At 33.0% G+C, this 21404-nt stretch overlaps 2 protein-coding genes across 3 annotated transcripts; one reads left to right on the top strand and one right to left on the bottom strand.

The window, feature by feature from the left end:
* Positions 1 to 6539: 6539 nt before the first annotated feature.
* LOC11415345 (protein NAR1) lies at positions 6540 to 14506 on the bottom strand. 2 transcript variants are annotated; one of them, XM_024779905.2, is made up of 12 exons: positions 14267 to 14506; positions 13998 to 14128; positions 13851 to 13921; positions 12366 to 12519; positions 12052 to 12238; positions 10549 to 10675; positions 10199 to 10376; positions 10062 to 10111; positions 9808 to 9979; positions 8153 to 8279; positions 7934 to 8025; positions 6540 to 7156 (listed from the first exon to the last, which is right to left on the bottom strand). In XM_024779905.2, exons 2-12 carry the CDS (start codon positions 14124 to 14126, stop codon positions 7004 to 7006), a joined length of 1440 nt encoding a protein of 479 aa, XP_024635673.1. In that variant the 5' UTR covers positions 14127 to 14128; positions 14267 to 14506; the 3' UTR covers positions 6540 to 7003. The 2 variants fall into 2 exon arrangements, with proteins under 2 accessions (XP_024635673.1, XP_003603993.2); XM_003603945.4 differs by having other exon boundaries at positions 14271 to 14505.
* A 1747-nt stretch (positions 14507 to 16253) lies between these two features.
* Positions 16254 to 21172, top strand: LOC11422519 (SH3 domain-containing protein 2). The gene is made up of 10 exons (XM_003603944.4): positions 16254 to 16485; positions 16711 to 16833; positions 16936 to 17005; positions 17226 to 17377; positions 19467 to 19568; positions 19708 to 19908; positions 20017 to 20079; positions 20178 to 20330; positions 20426 to 20500; positions 20722 to 21172. Exons 1-10 carry the CDS (start codon positions 16426 to 16428, stop codon positions 20836 to 20838), a joined length of 1116 nt encoding a protein of 371 aa, XP_003603992.1. The 5' UTR covers positions 16254 to 16425; the 3' UTR covers positions 20839 to 21172.
* The last annotated feature ends 232 nt before the right edge of the window (positions 21173 to 21404 follow it).

Raw genomic sequence — 21404 nt, 5'->3', positions numbered from 1 at the left:
TGTCCTTGCTTAGAGCAAACTTATTTCCTTGCTTGTGTACAGACTTGCGACATACAGAATTCAACCAAATAATTAAATTGCTCAATTGGATTATAACATAAAACCAAATTCATTCCATTGGATCATAAGACCACTTATCAGTTTATGCTGCCTATTAACATAAGTTACAATTACAACTTCTTTTTAACGACACAGTATAAGTGGTTTTAGACATACAAACATATAAACAACTTCTAAAATTAATGTTAAAATAACATTGCAGGAAATTGTCGCAGTACTTGATTGTTCGAACTCATAACCAATATTTGCCATGGATGATAACATTCAAAACTCTTACATTGATATATGTCCACCTTGTTCTTTTATAGGTTCCACAAAACAATAAAGTGAACAAACCATAAAAAAATTTACTTAGAAAATATGTGACCTATTAAAGGTTGGTTCTTTGATTAAGTTACAGTTAGGTCGATTCCTACCATTCAACAAAGTTTCAAGCAATACCAAGTCTATTCCCTTAAGAAGTGCTTAATTTATGTAGTTGACTTCACTTAAACTTGGTTTTTATTGTTGTTTCGTTTTTATTGTTGTTTCAAATTATGTATACGAAAAAGTTAAGCTAATTTTTAAAAGAGTTTTTCTAACTTGTGCAAGATTGTAGTATAGAATAAGGGGTGATTAATGCACCACTTTACTTGGTTTCCCAAAATCTCTTAATGATTTTTCATCTTAAAAATTGATTTTTTTCTTCTCTCCTCAATTAACTATAACAAAATTAATTAGCCTGACTTTTCTCACAAATTGTTTCTCACCATCTCTCCTATTTTTTCTGAAAGAATATCATTAATTTTTTTTTTTCTTTTCACGACATATGTAATGATAACTCAATACATAATTGTTGACACAAATACATACACCGTATACAACTATTCATAAATACTGTATTTTTTATAATAAAAAACTATCTCCCTTCCCACGACAACCTCTACTTCCGATCACGGTCGTCGTACCACCACCTCATCATTCTTCTCCGACAAAATTACCCACGACAACCGCATACCAAATCACACACCGCCATCGCCTTCTTCACATATCTGCTTTCATCTTCTCCTTTTGCCTTTTATCTTTTCGTCCCTCTCAATCGTTTGTGCTCTTCCCCCTGCCCCCTCTCTCTGTCTCGTCCTTGAGTTCTCAACTGAATCCTCTCTCGCTGCCCTCCACATGCATTCGCCGCGCCACCAATGCTCACCTGTCCAGTCTTCGTCGTCGTCACCTGTGTTAACCTCTTTCTGCATATGCCTTCTTTTGCGACCGTCATCGCCGCTTTTGAATCAATGGTATGTTCAATCTCGTTTTCAGGGAGCTTGAAGGCGTTGTGAGCTTAACGACGTTGAGGTAGAAGGGGCCTCAATGCGAGAGAATAGTGAAGAGGACAAATTCATAGAGAGTGAGGGGTTTATAGATGCAAAGACAATTTGACCCTTACACTTTAATGATAATTGCAAAATTACCACTAATGTTGTATTTGCGTCAAATATTTTGTATCCAGTTATCATTACTAAAAAAAATAGATGCTCTATCTACCTTATTGTCAAATCATCTCCAATAAGAGTTGTAGATGTTTCTTAATAATTAAATATTAATTTTATATGTTACATGTAATTTTGAATTTCATATAATTATGTTGTGGCGATTGATGGAAAAACTAGCATTGGGCAATCTATAATTTAAATATTAAAATTTTGAAGAAAAAAAAAAAGATTGAGTAATATAGAAATGATCCGTTGGGCTCTCTTTGTGATCTAAAAATGGTATTAAAGTCGATGATCGCTAAAGCAGCAAATTCTGTGTTGAATGTCTTCTTAACAATGGTGGTCAAGCTTTGTGTCCTGTTGATGCGACAACAACAGTTGTGTTTAGAGGACATGTTAATGTTTTAAGATGTGATGTTTTATCGAGTTCTCCTCATTTCCAAGCTATAATATATGAACCAATGGTTACTAAAGGGATCGATTTCTTGTGTCGAAAGTCTTTCTGTCGATGCAAGGACACTGGTCGTGTAAGTGTATGTAGATGAAAGGTGGATGAAAAAGTTTATGCTTGATGGAGAGCATACCTAAAAGATTGAATGGATTCACACTTAAAGGGAGAGAATGAGACATAAAGTGGATTTTTTTTTTAAAGTGATGACAAGTGGATAAAAAAAATTAAGATTTCATTCTCTTGTCCCATTTGTTCTTCCTATTTTACTTCAAGTTGATAAAAAAAAATTATATTTTCTTGATCCTATTATATAAGAAAAAAAATGAGTCAACAGTGGTTGAAGTAATTGATCAAAAATTTGATTAAAACTTCAAATACACCTACTTTTTTAGCCATATTTCTATTAAATATATAGGATATAGGATTCGAGGGAGAAATATGGTATGTTATGTACGACTTACAATTTAAGGTTATTAACTTTTTTACTCAAATTTCTAAAAAAAAAAAAAAAAACTTTGTTACTGAAAGAAAAAAAAAAGGCTATTAATTTCGTGAATAAGCAAAATATCGAACTTTACATTTTAAAAACACATAGTTAAATTAATACTTATTTTTTGTCAAGGATTAAATTAATATTTTAATAACACTGGCATAAATTTAAAAATAGCACTTTTAAGCATGCGTGCGTTACTAGAGCAGTGTGGAATAATATTATTAGGCCAAATATTTATCCGGATCTTTAAGTTTTATGTTTGTTTTAGATACCTTTTAAGTTTCTAAGGTTTCAGATAGGTTCTTTAAGTTTCGAGTTTGTTTCGAATAGATTCTTTAAATTTATAAGGTTTCAGATAGTTCCTTCAAGTTTCGAGTTTGTTTCAGATAAGTCATTTCTATCAACCTCTGTTAAGCCAAAGTTGATCTGTCCATTAAACCAAAGTTGATCTAGTTCGGGAAAAAATTGATGTCAAATGTCAGAGAGAACCAGTTCACCCACTTAACAAACATATTAGCTTTGGCTTAACGTACAGAACAACTTTGGTTTAACGGAGGTTGACAGAAATGACATGTTCGAAACAAACTTAAAACTTAAAGAACTTATGTGAAACTTTAAAAATTTAAAGGATCTATTTAAAACAAACGTAAAACTTAAAGAATCCAGAGAGATATTTAGCCTATTATTTATAATTTTTTTTATCTTAAATGCATCTCAACTTAAGATTTTGATATCTTCTTCATTTAACAAATGAAATGGAGGATTTTGTACTAAAAAAAGGAAATGGAATTTTTTTTGGAAGATAGACGAGATGACAAAATCATCATAAATTCACACACACAAAATGGAAGTATCGGAGTTCGAACCCCGGTCATGACGTCCGACCTAACAATTTCGACATTTTTACCAGTTGAGTTAGGACTTATGAGACGAAATGGAAGATTTTATTATTGCAGTTTTCGGTGTATAAATGATATAAAATCATACATTTTTAAAAACAGTGAAATTTATTAATCTTTTATACACTCCTTCAAAAAAATATTAGTCTTTTATACAGCATTAGCAATTGAACCCTTTGTTTCTTTTGAAAATGGAGAGATTCTTAGTCATGAAATTAAGTGAAATTTTCTTCTTTTTTGATGAAGTGATATATCTAGAGACAATTCCTACATTAGTGCATCATTCATTTACTCTGGGATTAAATTAATCTTAAATGGCTATCAGCTCTCCCTCTATTTTAACATTAACTGAGAATTCAGCTAATAAATCTTAACAATAATTTTCCATTTCGATACCGTTTTCAATCTTAAAAAAGTTAACTGAGAATTCAGCTAATAAATCTTAACAATAATTTTCCTTTTTTTCTTTTAACAACTACGACTAAGAATGAACCATGTCCCTCAATTTTGAGTTGTTTTACTCCTTCAAAAAGATTGTTTAAAATTATCGTTTTCTATGTGAGATAATTACTTGACTTTCACGGTCCTTATATAGTCTGTATCAATTATGAACATTTTTTTTCCAACACTTGCTATTTTATTGAATAAAACTCATGTTAATCTCGGTCTTTAAAAATAAATCGTACATAATGTGTTTTGATATACATGAATTTCATTCAACAAAATAGTCAGATCAAAGAGAATGTCGTTAATATTATTCATATTTTATTGTTATGAAATAAAAATTAATTTTCTTATAATGCATCCAGCAAAAATTGCATGGAGCTGTTAACAGAGAAGAGTAAGCTGAAGTGACGCATGACGACATTGCCGAAATATGGATTGCAAATTGCTTTTTTGACATTGTATACTTCCTATTGACACAAATAAATGACTAAATTACCCCAGCGGTAGTTAACTGCCTCTGACATATGCGTCGACAGTTAACTGCTGCTGGCTTTGCTGCTTTTTATTATGATTTTACGCGTTTCGGTAGAAAAATCAAAATAAATCGAAAGTTATTCAGAATTCTACGAAACTTTACAGACACCTCTATAAAAATACATATAGATGATGTGAAAAGTTTCGTAACATTCCTAATAAGTCTCGATTTTTTTTTCCAATAGAAACGTGCAAAATAGCAATTGAAAAAATAAAAAAAAAATCGACACTTATTCGGAAAGTTACGAAACTTTGCACATCATCTATACGTATTTATATAGAGGTGTCTATAAAGTTTCATAGCATTTCGACTAAGTCTCGATTTATTTTGATTTTTCGACTGAACCATGCAAAATCGCAATTTTTTTCAAGTGCGAGTACGAAAAAGTGTCCTAAAGGTTGAAATTTTTTACGCTTTTTTGCACTCATATTTAGAACAAAAAAAATAACTTCTCCCACAAAAAATTTGAATTTTTCGACAAGGGACGAATTAAATATGAATTTTTAACGCGCCTAAAATTTAAGACACGAAAACATCAACCTAGAAATTGAATTTTGAGCTGTTTTTTTGCAGACACCTCTATAAAAATACATATAGAGGATCTGCAAATTTTCTTAGTATTTCGAGTAATCCTCAATTTATTTTGATTTTTTTACTGAAACGCGTAAAATTGCAATATTTTTCTAACTGCGCATCCGGAAAAGTTATATAGAGATTGAATTTTTTCATTATTTTTTGTACACATATTAAGAACATAAAAAAAACATTTTCCACAAAAAATTAGAATTTTTCGACAACGGATGGATTAAATATGAATTTTTAATGCGCCAATAACTCAAGAAACCAAAACATCAAAACGTCGACCTAGAAATTGAATTTTGATCTGGTTTTTTGCAGACATCTCTAAAAAAATATATATTAAGGGTCTGTAAAGTTTCGTAGAATTCTGAATAAGTTTCGATTTATTTTGATTTTTCGACCGAAACGCGTAAAATCATATAATAAAAAGCAGTAAAGTCAGCGGCAGTTAACTGTTAACGCATATGTCAGAGGCAGTTAACTACCACTGAAAGTAATTTGGTCATTTACTTGTGTCAATAGAAAGTATTCACTGTCAAAAAAGCAATTCTCATATGAATTGGCTACAAAAGCAAACGGGTGTAAGAACACTGATACGTGTATGGTCCAGTATTCCACCACTATATCATAACTTTCTTATGTAAGACTTCATCCATTCAAATGTTGCTATAAAAATAATTTATTTAAAATACATAAGATATTTTTCAAGATATCTCCGTTAATAATGTATAATATACTCCAGCTGGTTTAAATATCCAGGTTCACAGTACAAAATGACAAATAATAGAAGGATATGTAAATCTTACTCAAGTTGGGTGGTTCAAATAGAGAAGAGTCTTAAATGTTTTATGTGATAAGATTGAAATAAAATGTAGGATGGTTAAGGACCAACATGAAAATAAAATAAGTGAAGTGGATATGAGGATATTCCATTAGTTAGACCGATAAAATTAGACGAGATAAGATTAGAAATGACATCATTATAAAGCGTTTGGATAACACATAGTAGAAAAGATTGTAGAAAATAGAAAGATTATTGATATGTAGAGAAGACGTGTAGATGCTGCAGTAGGGAGAGTAGATCAGAGGGAGGATAATTATATCAAAAGCGGTAGAGGAAGATCTAAAAAATTATACGAGAAACTATTAGAAAAGATTTAGAGATTAATAAGTTGTTTTAGATGTATTTAACGTGTGCGATAGCGGATACAACAGCTAAATTTCGATATCTTGTGATGGAACCCAAAACTCAATTTTCGTTCAACATCTTGTTGGAAACTGAACATCGCAATTATCCAAGACAGAAGTTTGGCACAAGAACAGCACGGTACTCTTTAGTTCCACATTAACAAAACAACATATAATATACTACATTTTTCTAGTATATCAGGCTTAGCTTTCTTTTAAATAGACACCAAACACTAGTTAAATCAGCGTATGGAATGTGTTTGGTTCCCTATAGAGACTTATCATCAAATCATTCCAGTTAACTGGAATGTGTTTGGTTCTGAAGTGTGGCGAGTTATTCGTCTATGGAGATAACAAAATAATTCAAGATCATTACATCTATAAACTGAAATCAATATCAAGGGAATAATCAAAATAATATGAGAGAAAAATGTGATGCTTCATTTGATTTTAAGATTTGATAAAAAACAAAGCATAAAATTTCTACTCCAACAACCGGGCACTGTCACTCTAATCCTCTCACCTAATCACTCGGAAGGACACATGTAGTTGGGGAATCTTTTATTGAGAACTTGTATCCTAAGCTTAATAGCAGACCCACATGATCATCTGAGGAAAGGTCCTCGAGGGTCCATTACAAATGGATGTTTGTGGTTCTTTTTCCTATCTAAATATATGTGTAGATCAGGGGGTACATATACATTATAATAATTATAATTATTACAGACAAAATATCCACCTTGACTACCAAAATTGGACAACTCCACTCCAATAAGCCAACATATTCACAGGGAGTCCGAGAAACAGATATTGACATAATCTTCCGCCTAATATCTTGAAATTACATTGAGAAGAAACTACAAAATGTTGAGTTTCAACACCTCACCAATTATGCAACTGAGAAGTGATGCTTTTCTTCACGGCATGATATTGTGTATGCATGAATCTCCTTGCTTTCTCAGAACCAGGCTGCTCAAGCCAGTTGTCATATAAACCTTTAATAATGGGATTGTCGAATGGTTCTGCGGGCAAAACCTATCACATGGATAAACAAAATAATTCCCGGTTTAAAATTATAAATCTCCAACAAGAGAAAAATAATCCCCAGCGAAGTTATTTACTAACTGACCAGTTTGAAGCAAGAATCAATAAAATTACTTTTACAGGTAATAACCAGGAAAACAAGTTTTCAAAAGAATAGGGTAAAATCACAGACAAATGGCAGTACACAAACAGAAACAAATTTTGTAGAGCGCAATTATCGTTTGTCTTAGAGAAAGTATTTTCTGTTCTCAAATATTTGTGTAACACTAATGAAAAAAAGCCATTTTTACTGTTTTACAATAGGAAACAAAGTGAATGCGACATGGCAACTTTGTGATATAAAATTAGAGTGTCAGATCTGAAAATGGAAAGATAGGCATGTTTAGTTAAAGAAAACATTATTCTTTTTTTCGATTTTCACTTTTAACTGCAAAATTCTCCCTTGCTGTCCCTTTCCGGTTTTTAAAGATTTGTACAAGAAATAATACAAATGCTCGAAAACAGAAACTAAGGGATAGTTCTGTGTGATAAAAAATGAACACCCAAAATATTTTCTCAAACCAAATAAGGGATATTTTCTCAAATCAACCATGTACTAAGCTATGTTTAGATTTGTGATGTTCTCATCAATACAGATCTATGTTTTGACTTGTGACGTTCTCATTAATATACAAATACAGCCAAACACCGACGCAACTTTATGCAAGTCAGACTTTTAAAGAAAGGAAGAACAACTTGAAAAACTAGCTGATCTAAGATAATACTCACATTTTCCATGTAAACTGATTCTAATAAATGACTCAATTCTTTAGCAGATTGTCCCGAAACTGGTTTGATTTGACCTCCCCCATTTAAGCAACCTGCGTGAATGAGCATTATTTCAGTTAATACTTAATCAAATTCTGAGCCTTGTGAAAAAAGTTAATATGGAAAACACTATAAAACCAACAAACTAAAGCAATTCCAGAGAATTGATAAATATAGTACCTGAAGGGCACGCCATGATTTCTAGGAAATGATAATCATATTTCCCTGTTTTAAGTTTTCGTACAGTGTTTTGCAAATTCCGGAAACCATAACAGAGAGCAAATTTCAAAACTGTTTCTCCCTCAACCTGCATGGACAACCTGATTTAGAATAGTAACCAGGAGGATTATTCGACACCCCAAAATAGGATGCAAACACTTTCTGAATTATATATATATATATATATATATATATATATATATATATATATATTATTATTATCTATTAATCTATCTATTATTGATATTATTTATAAAAGAGGTGTCTCGACTGTTTATTATGGACCTGACATTTCCAAACAACCAAATAAAGTATCATATTCTAAGCTGGAATAGGATAATCCAAAATTGAATGAAATCTCTAAATAACAAATACCCCTCTGTTTCAAAATGAGTATCGTTTAAGGTTTTTACACATAAATTAAGAAATTTAATAATGATGTCAAAAGACATGACAATTTTACTAAACTAGCCTTTGGTGTAATGTTTTGGAAGTAGTGTACACTCAATTAATTAGAGCGTACAATTGGAAGTAAAATAATAATCCTACATTGAAAAGTGCAAGTGACTTTCATTTTGAAACAATTTTTTTTGGCAAAAATGACACTCATTTTGAAACGGAGGGAGTAATAAGAACTAACTCCAGTTTACAAAATCTGATTTTGGAATCAAAACCCTAGACTCTGTTTGGGACTTTGGAGGGGAGGGAGGGAGTGCTTTGGAGCGAGGGATATAGAGAAAATAATAGAGAAATCTTGCACATTTTTTTTGTTTTTTTGTAGAAAATGATTAATGAATGCTTATGATTAATATATTTTTAATATTGAGAGTATTATTACAAGAACATACATTGCATTTGGAAAATTATCCAAGCCCTCAAAATCCTCTTCCAGTACAATTTGAGTTCCCCAAATTAGGAGGATTTTGTATTACGAAGAAAAATAAACCCCCCAAAGTTCTCCCCTCCCAAAGCCCTCCATTCCTTCCACTTCATCTTTCCTTTATTTCAAAGCCCTCCCCACCTAAACTCCCAAATAGACCCTAAATAAAGTAACAAAACCTAAGGGCCCAATTTTAACAACAATATGATATTACATTTTTAAAATTATATATATATATATATAACAAAATGAATAGCCCCTAAATTTTATCTTCAAAACAACAAGAAGAGATTGAGGGTCTAGAGAAACAAACTCGAGCTCTACCGGACGGCGAGCCCTTAAATTTTGTCTTCATAACAGCAAGCATAAAGTTAGGGTGAGAGGAATAATCATGGACTTGTATTCATGTCAGAATAATAATAACTCACAAGAAATAGTGAGGTGAGTTTTAGAGCATATTGCCGTGTAAAACGTGCGAAAAATTTGTCATTATGAAATGGTTCTTCATAGGTGGATAAACAACCTTGCTTATAGTCAAATACAATAAATAAAACCTTTCCTTAGGCGGATAACAACCATCATAACATACAAGGTTCCTCGGATGGCACTTCAGTTTGTTATTTATGCATGCATAAATGTCGACTCTTTATATAGTTAGATATTAAAAAGTCCTAGGATCTGATAACAATATTCCTCAAAAGAACTTTCATATATAAAGAAGTTTGTAAGAACTTGCCTCCAAAGTAACTTCCTGAAAATCTGAATTTCTAATGTTTCTAAAGTCCAAAGGGCCATCGATGTGTCTTCCAAAAAGTGTTTTGGCAGCATATCGGAATATTGTTTCAGCGTAACCTCCAGAGCTTCCACGGACCCCATAAAGGTCTCCTTCTTCATTAACATTTGTTAGCCTGAAGCACCACACTGTGTCAGAACATCGTTGTTTGACAATCATGAGTACTTAAGCAAAGGAAATAATTGTAAGTTTCTTACAATTTATCCAGCGGAGCCTCTTCTAAGCTTTTAAAATCAACTTCTTTTGACTGAAAGATTGAACCCCAAACATGACTTAATATACAGTTAATAAGTGAAAGAATTCACAAAAAAGATGGTATGCATAAAAATTTAACCTGAACCAATTCCAAAATCTCTCCAGTTGTCAATACCGAATCTACCTCCGAAATCATATTAACTTCACCTTCATGCCCTTCAGCATGGGGATCTAATTGGAAAACAAAGTCGTCCCTAGAAGCCTCTAGCTTCTTATCATAACAAGGCATCACGGTGACATGGTATACTTCTTCTGGCCTGTTGAAAAATTAATCAAGCATTTCACTAAGCATATCAATCTAGGAATTGCGGCATGCCAAACATAACATAGGTTGTAAGATATCATCAAAAGATTAGATGACCCCACAATTTCAGGGTAAATGAATGCGTTTTCTCTTTCTAAAATTATTATTTGGAGTTAAATCACAACCTGAGTTCCATATCTTGGCATACATAACGCTTTATGATAGTTCCAATTGTTTGTTGGGGACTCTTCACTGATGAAATGTAAGGTAGAACAAAGGATCCAAGTTGCTTTTCAGCATAGCATATCCAACCTGCATATGTTCACACCAATAACCAATGGGTAAGTATATTTCCTCTTCAACCCAGGACACATCACTAAAGCCTATTCTGAACATTAAAAAGTAATTATACTCCGTGCCATATTTCCAACTCAAAATGGAAATTGTACCAATAAATCATAACATAAATGGGGAGCCATGTCTGTAAAACGCATAGATCAAAGTAACTACAAGTCCTGAAATTCCAGTTCAATTTCCTAATTCTAAATCCAGAATAAAAAAAGCATATTATCCAACATATCTACACACCTTCTGCCCAAGTTCAAAGACAATTCGTCTATAACCCCTCGAAATATATTTACTGATAAGTTAATGCCTTGCATAATTTTTAATACACTGCACTGTGTTTTTTTCTTATATTTTGGTTAATACTGTGTCACTATCCATGTGCAAAGTATTGAAGGATAGCATAGCTAAGCAAGCTCGTAAGAGCTTGCCATAGGTCTTCCCTATCCTATCTTCTACCTGTAACTAACTGCTAACAATTAGAGAACTGTAACCATCTGATTGACTAGTGTCGGTCACTTTAGAGTAGCAACCTGGGTCTAATTGAATGTTTATAAATACATTCTAGGGATTGTAATCAATTCACCAATCATTCAACAAGAAAGAGATTCCTAACTAACTCTAACTGTGAGTTTGGTTCAAGAGATAGTAGGAAGGATTGATTGTGGAAGGAGAGAAAGCATGGAGACCAACATCCTTCCACTGTTAGGATTCACTGTTAGAAAGGAAGGAACGGCTAGTTTTGGTAGGCCCCATCCACATAAAGCATTCCGCCCAAAACTGGGAAGAAAATATTCAGGGCCGATATAAATCATGAAAGGACAATTGTGCCCTTGTTTTTGATGATTCACATATAATATTCTTCATGTGTTCCTTTTGTGTTTTATCTTAATAAAATCAACAATTATTATGAAAAGTTCACATATATTTAATAAAAAAAACAATTGTTCAATTTTCTTTTTTGTTCGGTATGTTTACAGTATATTATATAAATGCATTATACCTGCACAGAAATAAATAATATATCTCATTTTAATATACGGGTATCTATGTCATTTACTAAATACACCTCTTTTTTTCCCTTCGCTTTCTTTTCACCTTCACTCAAACCAAACAACCAAAAAATCATCTCACTTCCTACTCATTTTCTATCCACTTTCTTTCCTTTCACTTACTTTCCTTTAACTTTCTTTTCTCATCCAAACATAGCATAAAAGAGAACCTATGAGAATCCATGTCTAGTTTAAACAATCTTAAAACCAAGTCATATCTGGCATCCAATATATATGCTTCACACTTCAAATACACAATTGCCAAAACTAAGATAGGTTGAATTTCCATACCTGGGCATGCTGATGCAATCATGGGTAGGCTAGACTTACTCCTCTCATCATCTACCAATTGATTTTGTCTATACCTTGTGATGAATTCCACACAAGATTCGACCAGGGTCAAGTCTCTACTGCAACTTGTATCAAAAATAGCCCTCACTCCCAATGATTTGAAAAATCTTGTCAGTTTTTTGAAAGCCTGAAATATCAGAAGTTTTACACTTAACCCAGGGAGATCAAGAGTTCGCTATTTTGCATCCCATATTTATTTCAAAGATGAATTACGAAAAAACTGAAAGAAATTATGAGCAAGAGCAAAGTGCCACCTGGACAGGAGAAATGCCAAAATGCGTTGCAATAGAAGTCCTTGATTGTGGAGAAACAGACACAATCACTGCCTTTCCTTTATTAATATTGGACAGAAACTCATCCAAACCTTGCTTCTCCAGCATAACCGTCTCTGCTGATGTGACACATCCACTGTATTACCAAACAAACAAATTATAATCCCATATAAAACAGTAACTTATGCTTTGACATTATCAACTATGTCATAGACTTAAAGCACAGACAACGTCAAACTTTTGATTCTTTATGCGCTCTTTTCAAATGTTTGCAAATTGTAAAGAATCAACTCGAGCACTTGATTGTCTCAGATACCTATGGACCTCGCTCAGACATACTTATTTGTAAACTGAAAAAATAATTCCACTGAACCAGAACATCATAGGATTGAATGCATCACAAACAACTGTGATTTCGTTGGTTCCCACATGAAAGTTTTCTGAATTGTCTGGGGGTGAAAGTAGAAGAAAGATGTGGTCCCCCAAAACAATCCATTCACATGAATCCACAACCTCTCTTGACCAGTAAAATCGACACTTGACAAAAAAAATATCATAGCCAATACTTTCAGAGCAAGTGTTAGAACTCTGAAAACTGTAATCAAGAAAAATGTATATTATTCAATGAAAATATGGGCTCAAAGGCTTAGAAACAGAAAATGGAAAGTTCCAGAGTCAGAGACTCCTAACAGAGAGATGTTATCTCCCAACAGACCTTACTACCGAGGGGTTTGGGTAGCTCAACTAGTTTGAGCTAAGGGTTAAAAGAGTTGGAGGTCCCGAGCGAAGGAGAAAAATACTAATCTAACAACTAACTACTAACATTTGGTGTTCAAAAAAAATAAAAAATAACAGACCTTAATATAAATTGCATGAATGACCCCTCACGACCTAGCCTCTCTCCCTCATATAATCAAATCCCCGGAAAATAGGAACACCTCGCTCACTAACTCTGATTCCTTCTCTAATTGGGCTTTTGGATTATTAGGCCTGCAAGTACATATATGGTACGTATCACCGAGCCAATCGCATGTGAACAGAACCGCCCGCAACCAGCACATCCTTCACCATGAATCTCATTGCTCTTGCCCGAAACCAGCAATTTAGAACCACTGTGGCTCCAAAACTAACTCAGGTCTGTGAAAACCCCGCTCAAAGTCATCAGTCAACACAAACAATAACCTCCTTCGTACACTTACACCCTTCACAGCAAGGAAGTTGATCAGTATGATACTTATTTACTTTGCTTTGATCGCCAGAAGCTCTCTCTCGTATTTACTTTTCTGACAGCTTAACTACTCTCAGATTCGTATAAAATCCCGAGTAATGTCCTCATCTCTAAATCACTCTAAGATTAAGAGACTAAGTATTTCTCACTCTCTGTATATTTACTAAATACATACATAATAGAAAAGCAATAACACCAGCCAATTCTAAACAGAGACGAAAATTGGAAAAAGAGATAACCTGCATGCCAAACAATCCTTAAGCGAAATTTTAACAGGTTCTGACTTCACTTGTCTGTCAGCGATTGACACCTATAGTTAAAAAAAAAAAGTTAAAAAAAACATTGAAAATTTTGATTTAGAAATTTTGAGACAGTGTGATAAATACCTCAACTTTATCGGGCTTTTTCTTATCGGTCTTATTGAATCCCTTGAGGGAGACTATACATGCCTGTGAAGGTGCAATGAAATCGTTGAGATCTCCAATTCGAAGAGCAGGTGAGAATTTCTCAGACATCTCTGTTATTTGTTTGCACAACAACAGTAACCATTAAGTTAACAAGCAGAACATTTGCATAAAAAAATAAAAAATAAAATAAAAAAAACAAATTAGGGTTTGGATTTGAAGGGAAGGGGAAAAGGAACACGGCCACATACATACCACTACTTGGCGAAGTTTCTACAGATGGACAGGCAGGGACCTGAGCGGCTTTGGAGAACTGCAGATAACAACGTTGAGGGACGGATTAACGGTGAAATGAACCCGGCGATTGAAAACGGAGGAGATGATTGGCGGCTGCAAAAACGCAATTTAAGGCCGCGAAAACGCGAGTTGTCGTGGTGAGGGGTGAGAAACGTTAATTTTTTATTTAATTTTCAAGATGATATTTACGCCGTAAGACTAACATGTGTAATAATAATAATAATAATAATAATAATAATATATCTACAATTCATTTCTTTATCACTTTTTCAAAGTACCTTATAATATGAAATGTTAACATTAATATATTAATATTCAAAGGATAATTTAATAACCTCATTTATCCACTAGGCTATATGACTTATTCACCTTATAAGGTGAATTCTAGGCACTAGACTATCTGATAAAAAAAAAAAAAGTCTTTGATAAACAAAGTATCTTGTTAACGAGTGTCCCCGAAGCACTCTTTAAGAATTCCAAAAGAATAAACTATTTTATAACAAAGTTAAATATTTCAATTTCGGATGCATTGATTACACATATTTTCATGATAAGTTGTCATTTATAGGCCTTAACTAGTGCCCCGGAGGCACCGGTTAACATTTCACATAAACAAAACAAGGAGAATGGTAAGTAGTGTTCTAAAGGGATTGAGATTATCTCCATTTAAACTATAGACATCTAAAATAGGCGGTGGATCATATCATTAATTATTTTCAAGAATTTTTGTGTTTATATATCTTCAAATGGTAGAAATGGACAAAAATTAAAATGGAGAGAATCTTAACTCGTTCTAACGGGGTAAAGATTCTCTACATTTATAAAAATAAATGAAGATACAATTTGAAGAGAGATAGAGACATAAAATAGGTAGTGGGTCCTACCATTAAATGAGTTCCACCATCATTAATTAATTTTTACTGTTTTGTATGTCTTTATCTCATCAAAATAAGAGAAATGTTAACCATTGCCTCCGGGGCACTAGTTAAGTACCTTAAATGGTACTCCCTCCGTTTCTTTTTAAATGTCTATTTTGGAGATTTTTTTTTGTTTATATTTAACTGTCACTTTCAAAGTTCAATGTAACATTAAATGATGTTTTATCAATATTACCTTTAATTATTTATTGTGGAGTGAGAAATATATGAAATAAGATATTAAATGAATAAGGTCATTATAGTAAAAGTATAACTTATTGCATCAAAAGTAGTAACAATTATTGATTGTCTTATATATGTAAAATTTTAAAATGTGACAATTAAAAAGAAATGAAAGTAGTAACTTTTTATGAAAGTTTATGTAATCAATGTATTGAAAATTTAAAACTTTAACATTTTAAAAGAATAATTATTTAATTTAGAATGTTTAAAGATTGCCCCAAGATCACTTGTTAACAACACCCTACTAATAATAATCGGGAGTTTCTACGGTACACCCTTCAATTAAGGTGTACCAGTACACCTATTTTATAAATTTATAAATTAACGATAATTTTTATGTGATAAAGAGATATTTATCGACTTTTATATTTTAGAAAATATTATCCCATAAGAAAAAACATCATTTCATTTTTTATAAGAATTATACTAAATTTTTTAACATTTTATTGAAGAAAATAATCAATATTCACTATTATGAGTAATAAAAATTAAAAAAAATTTGAATTTTGCTTTGCCGACACTTTTGAAAAATAAAATATAATTATTATAATTATAAATGATAGAAAATATTTTTTTTAAAAGAAAATAAATCATTAAACTATTCATTTAAATACACGGATGTACGGTACACTCAAAATTATCGAGTGTACCATAGAAATTGCCATAATAATAACTTGCATTTGTGACAAATTTATAATTCAAAGATCTTTTAGCATCTTTTCTTAAAAAGAAAATTCAAAGATCTTTACTTAATACTCTCCCCTTAAAATAAAATAAAAACATTCTTACTAATGGGTGAATTTTGTAAACTGGTAATATGAAAAGAGACGGAGCATAGTATTTTCAATCTCTCTCTCTCTCTCTGATTTGGTCTGAAATCAAAAAGTGTGCGTGCGTGAGATTCAATAACAGGTTTCTTCTTCGCTTTCGATTCTAAGCATAGATTGAATTGAATGGAAGCTATCAGAAAACAAGCCTCCAAGCTCAGAGAACAAGTCGCTCGCCAACAACAGGTTTGCTTTTTTATTTCCTTGTTTCAAATGTTTATGTACTGCTTAAATCTTAGAGAATAACAATAATGAGTTTAATCTCGAGCTGCTACCATCTAATTGCATTGCTGCTTTAGCATCCTAAGCATAGATTCATCCAAGAAAACCTTACCACAAAGATGCAATTTTGATGACAATATTCAATTCATTTCTCGCTCTACTTCTCAATCACTTTTTGTTGTGGTTTAGGCTGTGCTGAAACAGTTCGGGGCTGGGGGATATGGAGGTTCGGATAACATGGTTACTGATGAGGTAGAGCTTCAACAACATCAGAAGCTTGAGAAGCTTTACATATCCACACGTGCAGGAAAGGTTACTTGGTTCCTCTGTACCAATCCTCTAATTTTGTTCTGTTTCACTTTAACCTATACCCTTCCTTCATTACCGATAATGACATGTATTTATTTCTTTCAGCATTATCAAAGGGATATTGTCCGTGGAGTTGAAGGTTATATTGTTACTGGATCAAAGCAAGTTGAAATAGGTTAGTAATATTGTTTGGTGAAGCTAGGGAGTGTAGAGTTGACATATCCTCTCTATTTTTAATATCTTATATTTATGCATTTATTCTATTCTATTATTCACATTTCCATTTTTAAGCAGTACTTCTTTCGTTGTAATTGTAGAGGATATTTCCGCAGTATCAATACCAGTTCCTATCATATTGTCATTGAATTTCTAATTCTATACATGTTATTTAATAGGAACAAAGTTGTCAGAAGATAGCAGGAAATATGGTTCAGAAAATACTTGTACCAGTGGTAGCACATTATCAAGAGCTGCGCTAAATTATGCACATGCCCGTGCACAAATGGAGAAGGAACGTGGGAACTTACTAAAAGCTCTTGGCACACAGGTATCTACACCCAAATATATGTGTGCGCATACCCACATCATAGCGTTATTTGGCCAAGTTTGACATCAATACTTACGACTTTGCACCAAAATAATTTAGATTTCCACTGACCACTGTAATGTTAAATTATCATTGCTTGGATGGATGCTGCTTATGTTCCTCTTTAGCTTGTGGCTTATTTTCAATCCAAGCTTCACCATGCTAGATTATAATCACGAGTATGCTTTCTTTTGTTTTCTACTTTTGTTTTTGGCAGTTCCGGAATCTTCTACAGTAATCTGTTCACTTGAAAGTCGAAATTTAAGTATAGGTATCTATTCGATTTGGCTTCTATTACATATTATACACTTAATAAATAAACTATTTATTATCTGAAAGGGAGAAGTGATATAAAATTGCGACGTTGATGGTGTATGGTGGAAGGTGGATTATGTCAGCCTGCCTAAAATTCACCCTATAAATATGGTGTTGCATAGGCCTGTGCATGGTGTGGTTTTTGAAACAGATTTTTTTTTTTGTAAACTGGTTCTATATTTATTTAGAATTGGTTTTGTTTTTAAAACCGATTTGTGATTACTAGTTTTTATCATGATCTGTTTTTTTTTTTTTTTTGCAAACCAGATTTCAAAACCAATTTTCTAGAACTTGTTTAAAACTAGTATAATTGTTTCAATACAATTATTAGAATCCAATATTTTATCAATATCACAAGAAAACAGCTACTATTTCCCAAAAATGTAGGAAACTAAAGCAAAAGTCCCCACACTTTGACAAAAAGGCCAGCACTATGGACATTTGCAATGCCTGTTTTTAGCTGTCCTACAAAGGATATAAGTATCAATATTCTTAAATTACAACGTGTTCAATGCTTTTATAACTATCAGAAGGGGTAAACTCTTGTTCAGCATAGCTTATCTCTCTATCCCTAAAGGAGTCCCAACTTCTGTTGCATCAATTCAAAGCGATCATAATTTGATGCAATTCAAAACATTGAGGTTATCAAATCATGGAATGGTTAGTGACAGAAGAGATTTAGCTAGTGTTAACACTAAAATTACACATGGCCGGCAAAAACAATCTGCAGATAACCTTGGGAAACCTCATATCTTCAGCCTATACAGGTGCAGTATAATAGTCAATTACACAGAGGAAATGCTTCTGATTCTATTGTTTAGCCAACAACCGTTGCATTATTGATTTAATTCATAGTTTTATGAAAAATAAAAGTCAAGCATGCACATCCAAAACGTTCTAATGGTGCTGAGAAGATTGGTTTCAAGGAATCAAAGAAAATTTCAAAGCCTGTTCTCTGGCTCATGTTGTTTATTTTTACACTTGTCTTTTGGTCTTATGTTGTTTATTGGTGTATATCTTTTGGTTTTTTTTATATTTGTTTAAAAACCTCAGGCTGATTTTAAAAACAAAAACCGGTTCTGAAATGGTTTACGAAAAATAAACTGGTTTCAAAAAAGCAATCTGGTTTGGTTTGATAATCTGTTTTAAAAAAAAACTAATGCGGATTAGTTAACCACACCATTCAGCGGCAGTGGGATTTTTGTGATTGCCTGAGAGGTTCGGACAAGAATTACAAAAACCGATTTCAAATGTGGGTACCCAGTATGGTTTTCTTTTTGATACAGGTAGGGTTGGTTTGTATTTTAAAATGATCTGGGATTTGACTATACTGCATTGGTCAAGAGACTTTTCCTTTGTGCTATACACGAGCCATCGTACAGCAACCACTTGTAATTGTGGATTTCAGGGTTCAATTATTGCTTCATATATGTAATTCTTGGATTTCTTCCTGAGTTGGATATACATAACTATAGATATTTCATTCCAGATTTACGTGAGTTATGTTTGGTTTCTCCCCCTTGTTGAATTGTTTCAATTTGAATGAACCTGACTGTGAGTAAATATTGACGCCAGGTCCAACTCCATGATTAAATCTAACCGAGTAATTATTTCATATCCGTATATACATTCATTGAGTTAGTCTTTCTCACAGTATTTATTTATATGCCAACTTATCCTGTGTATGGTTGGTTGTTGTCTTTATTTGAACATTGAAGTATTGGCTGATATTTAGGTTGCAGAGCCCTTAAGAGCAATGGTGATGGGTGCTCCTTTGGAGGATGCTAGGCATCTTGCTCAACGTTATGACAGAATGCGACAGGATGCTGAAGCCCAGGTATCTTGAATTTCATTTTCAGTATTCACCAGTTTTTTTTTTCTTTTTCTTTTTGGTCACCATCTGAACAAGTAAATAGTTCATAAATAATTTTTTGTTTCTATGAACTTTGTAATTACTGTCTTTAAAACCTATACAGGCTATTGAAGTTTCTAAACGCCAGGCAAAAGTAAGGGAAACACCAGGCAATGCTGAAAATACTATGAAACTGGAAGCAGCTGAAACAAAGCTCCAAGACCTGAAGTCAAACATGGCCATATTGGGGAAGGAAGCAGCTGCAGCAATGACGGCTGTTGAAGCACAACAACAGAGATTAACACTCCAGCGTCTTATAGCTATGGTATTACAGTTTCACCATATGGTGCTGCAGTATTCAGTTCTATTTCTGATTAAGTAAAAAATATTATTCCTCCCACTTAAAAATAGCAATCTATTTCTGATTATGAAGGTTGAAGCAGAGCGTGCCTATCATCAAAGAGTGCTCCAAATACTTGATCATCTTGAGGGAGAGGCAAGTGATGTATATGTGATGTCATCTGATTGTTTCAGAATTATCTTTTGGTATCAAGATTGTGTTATGATTGTGTTATGTTTTTTATGTAATGATAGATGATATCAGAGCGGCAGCGTATTGAGGCCCCACCTACACCTAGTGTGGATAACAGCATGCCGCCACCTCCACCATATGAAGAAGTGAATGGTGTCTATGCTTCTCAGGAACATAATGGCATAACAGACAGTATGGGTTACTTCTTAGGAGAGGTTAGACCATTTCTTGTAAGGCTGCAAATAATGTGTTGAAAAATAATTGACTGTTTAGCTTACTTTACTTTCTTGTGTGCATTTTACTCGTGCAGGTTTTGTTTCCCTATCACGCTGAGTCTGAAGTTGAACTGAATTTATCAGTTGGGGATTATATTGTCATTCGAAAGGTTTGTGATGATTTACAGACTTTATCATTATATATATTTTTTGCCGCAAATTGCGTATTTTGCTTCATTTTATTTGAAGAATTACCCCTCTCCCTCTTTTCTATTTTTTCCTTGCTATTGCATGTATAACAGCATTATGATATTTCAATTTTCAAATTGTTCGTAATTTTTTTTTTTGGGTAAAAGATTGTTCCTAACAAATATGATTGTGATTTTGACAGGTGTCAAACAATGGATGGGCTGAGGGTGAATGCAAAGGGAAAGCAGGTTGGTTTCCATTTGGTTATGTTGAAAGAAGGGACCAAGTCCTTGCAAGCAAGGTGGCGGAAGTGTTTTGAAATTTCCAGTTGGTTTCTTGCCATAGGGATTGTGTATGTGTTCGTGTTTTGGTTTGTGATTAGCAAGAGATAACGTGTTCTTAGCATACAGAAAATTGATTTGTGATTTAGGATACAACTTTTTCCATGTGATTATCGATCGATAGAAAATTGCATTTTTGTTCATAACTCTTCCACTGCATTGGAGGTGTTCATAACTTTATCTTTCGCACCTTGTGTTCTTAGGTTATTAAGCATTTTTTAAGACTATGCCAAGAATCTATTCCTCCAGTAATTATATGGTGCTATTGCAGTGTATTGACTTGTTACTTTTGGTAAATTGTTATTTTTTTCATCTCCTGAAAGTAATATTTGAAATATCCGTTCAAACAATACTTACCGTACTTTAACTGTTTTCATGTGTTCCTCTTGCTGTAAGATCCCCTTCAAGTTTTTTGTATACCCTCCAACCTGCTCAAAGTTTTTGTTGCATTGGGATCATTGTTGTATAGAGGACCAGCTACATTTCAATTGCCACAATTATTTTCTCAAGGGAAGAGGAATTTGTGTATGTAGCAATTTGCATC

The sequence above is a fragment of the Medicago truncatula genome, chromosome 3, assembly GCF_003473485.1.
Source record: "Medicago truncatula cultivar Jemalong A17 chromosome 3, MtrunA17r5.0-ANR, whole genome shotgun sequence".
Taxonomy (NCBI): Eukaryota; Viridiplantae; Streptophyta; class Magnoliopsida; order Fabales; family Fabaceae; genus Medicago; species Medicago truncatula.
Note: the sequence above shows the minus strand (reverse complement) of the source record. Positions and strands in the feature narration are given on the sequence as shown.

Bases quoted from the DNA above. Each gene is read 5' to 3' on its own strand.
- LOC11415345 (XM_024779905.2), bottom strand. From the start codon at position 14,126: ATGTCTGAGAAATTCTCACCTGCTCTTCGAATTGGAGATCTCAACGAT. The intron at 12,520-13,850 runs GTTATCTCTTTT...TTGGTAATACAG, and splicing joins AAGGATTGTTTGGCATGCAG to TGGATGTGTCACATCAGCAG. The intron at 8,026-8,152 runs GTACTATATTTA...TCATTCACGCAG, and splicing joins AATCATGGCGTGCCCTTCAG to GTTGCTTAAATGGGGGAGGT.
- LOC11422519 (XM_003603944.4), top strand. From the start codon at position 16,426: ATGGAAGCTATCAGAAAACAAGCCTCCAAGCTCAGAGAACAAGTCGCT. The intron at 17,006-17,225 runs GTTAGTAATATT...GTTATTTAATAG, and splicing joins ATCAAAGCAAGTTGAAATAG to GAACAAAGTTGTCAGAAGAT. The intron at 20,331-20,425 runs GTTAGACCATTT...TTACTCGTGCAG, and splicing joins TGGGTTACTTCTTAGGAGAG to GTTTTGTTTCCCTATCACGC.